General features: G+C 38.1%; 1 protein-coding gene across 1 annotated transcript in view; it reads right to left on the bottom strand.

The window, feature by feature from the left end:
• LOC107631994 (cytochrome P450 78A5) overlaps positions 938-2,868 on the bottom strand; it is a gene marked incomplete in the record, with an annotated part of 2,350 nt that continues 419 nt past the window's right edge. The window contains 2 exon segments of the mRNA XM_016335609.2: positions 938-1,915; positions 2,092-2,868. Of these exon segments, the coding sequence (XP_016191095.1) occupies positions 1,301-1,915; positions 2,092-2,868 (1,392 nt within the window).

Genomic DNA, 2,868 nt, shown 5'->3' with positions numbered 1-2,868 from the left:
ATAATATTTAAAAATACAAAATATAATAATCTTAGACAATTTTATACTTAATTTTTTATTGTCTTTTAAATATTATTATTCAAAGATAAGGATTTAAATAATTCAGTGCTTTTAGCAGTCACGTACAAACGCATGATTAAAAAAATAGACAACTAAATATAATGAGAACCAGTAACATACAGTTGATTTGGTTTTCATAAATTAAAGCTTATATTAACAAGCGTATATCGAATTATATGTATGTTCGTTCATTATTCAAACAAGCTTAGGTTAGTGGTGGTGGGACATATATCTCAAACAAAAAACTAAGTACTAGATAGTAGATATTGCTTTTTTCGTTCTTTTTTCTCCCTTCATCAGCTCATTATCTATCCACAAAAAACTATTCTCTTTTATACATGTATGCGTGGAAAAGATTTTGATTCCATCAGCTTATATTCTTAGATGTTTATCCCAATATATGACGTGTTTGATGCAATCCACAATATGTCATGCATGCCTAATTGCCTATATATATTCATGTGAAACTGAGAATATGGTGAAAACTCATGTGAAGTTGATATTTAAAAGCCGTTAAATAAAAATTTAGTCAAATCAGTCAAATCATCTAACGGCTCTCAAATATCAATTTCACGTAAAGTCGATTGCACTTGAGTTTTCACCTGAGAGTATATATATATGAAATTAAGTAGAATTGACAGTCAAGTTTAAAGTTTCATTTACTTTTATTTAATTTGCAAATTTTACAGACATAACTTACATTCATCTTTGAATAATTTCTGGCACACAAATATTAATAGAATAAATCTGTAAAATACAGAGTTTATTACATATAATATATAATTAACGATATCTTGTGCATGTAAAAGAGGGTAACTCCACTATACTAATTAATCTTTGTACTTTTGTTGTGTGAGTAATTAACGAGAAAAAAATCGAGAGGAGAAAGATCATGTATTATTGGAGAAGAAACTACAGAACAACTTCATTGCATACAGTAATTTACATTTTACAAGTTTAAAGGGACACGTAATCTCTTCTCTTAATCCGTACATTAATTTCTGCCAAACTCGCATATTTATTCAAATACTAAAGACTAACTTAGCTAGCTAGGTCGGGGTCCTGTATCTAATAATCTAATAATAGCTAGGGGAAAATAGAGGATAAAACTTAGAGATGAGTTTCATAATGAGATAGAAATATTTTAGTAGGGGCATATAGTAAGAGAGATAAATATGGAATAACATGACAAGCTATAATAGATGAACACAAGAACGTTCCAATTTGTGCACATTTGGGCTTAAGGGCTTACGTAGTTATGTCTAGGAACCAGTCGGCAACGCAAAGGTGTCTTCATCTCGAGAGAAAGCCTGAGATTTTCGGAAAGATCCACGGGTTGTGCCGTGGGAAGCCACACGAAATGGTGGAGAAGCCGTGCAAGCCAGATATGGACAGTGGCTAAGCCCAACGCTCTCCCCGGGCACACCCTACGCCCTGCACCAAACGGTGCTAGCCTCAAGTCTGAGCCCATAATGGATATATCTTCCTTCATGAATCGTTCGGGCTTAAAAGCCCAAGGCTCTTCCCATATAGAAGAGTCATGCGATATAGCCCACATGTTAACCATTGCGGTTGTGCCAGCTGGCACAAAGACTTTGTCCACGTGGACATCATGAACAGCTAGGCGGGCCCATGATAGCAATGGGCCCGGCGGGTGCAAGCGGAGTACCTCTTTGACTATGGCCTGAAGGTAAGGGAGGTTGGGAATGTCGGAGTCTTGCACGTGACCATTTTGGCCAACACACGTGTCAATCTCTTGGCGGGCTTTCATTTGTATGTCCTGGTGAAGTACCATCCTTGCCATGATCCATTCCAGTAATATGGCCACTGTGTCTGTTCCTCTAAATATCATTTCCTGCACCAAATTAAAAATTTTAAATAATGTCAATCAATCAAACTTGATTATATCAAATGAGTTATAGTTCAAATGACATAGTCTTCCCATACTCAATTAAAAGGTTGCGGGTTCGAGTCTCCTATCTTTGGTAAAAAAGAATCATTGTTGATTATATTCAAATTAATAAAACTTACCCAAAGAATAGCGACCATATCCGAATCAGCTAAGCTTTCTTCCTTGTTAGGAAGTGAAAGCAAAGTGCTAAGAAAATCGTGATTGTTCCGAAGCAACGATTGGGGACACTTTTTTCTTTGATCCACAATGTTACCAACCACACTTTTAACCTTACTGGCCAATCTGTGACACCTTCTCTTCACACCATAAAAGTCCACAAACTTCAACAATGGAAAATAATCTTCCAAGTTAAACATATGGATTAATTCATACCCTTCTTTCACCATATCTCCCAACTCCTCACTAATCAACGAAGAAGAACCAAACACACTCTCCAGAATGTTGCTAAGAGAGCCTTCCTGAAACACACTACGAACTTCCACAAACCCTTTCTCCTCCATCATCCCCATTGCTTTCACCGCCATCTCAGAAGCCAGGCGATGCCGCAGATTCTCCAAGCTCTGAATATTTTTAGGAGAGAACATGTGGAAAGCGGCGATTCTTCTGAGGTGGCGCCAGTAGGTTCCGGAAGGGGCGAAACCAATGGCGCGCTCGAACATTAGGGTTTTTGCAGAAGTTTTGATTGGTCGATCGGAGAATGAAGAACCGAAGAGAATCTCCCTTGCGGTTTCAGGATGACTGCTTATGATAACCGGTGTGGAGCCAAGACTCAACGCCATGAGCCTCTTCGCCTTCAAGTTTGTAGCCATGGAAGCGAGTTTTGCGTGTGCCAGGGAACCCATTTGAGGTAGAGAACCCAACAAGGGCCAACCCATGGGACCAGAGAGGTCTCTGTG

This window comes from Arachis ipaensis, chromosome B03 (assembly GCF_000816755.2).
Source record: "Arachis ipaensis cultivar K30076 chromosome B03, Araip1.1, whole genome shotgun sequence".
NCBI classification, from domain to species: domain Eukaryota; kingdom Viridiplantae; phylum Streptophyta; class Magnoliopsida; order Fabales; family Fabaceae; genus Arachis; species Arachis ipaensis.
This window is presented reverse-complemented; position numbering and strand designations above follow the sequence as displayed.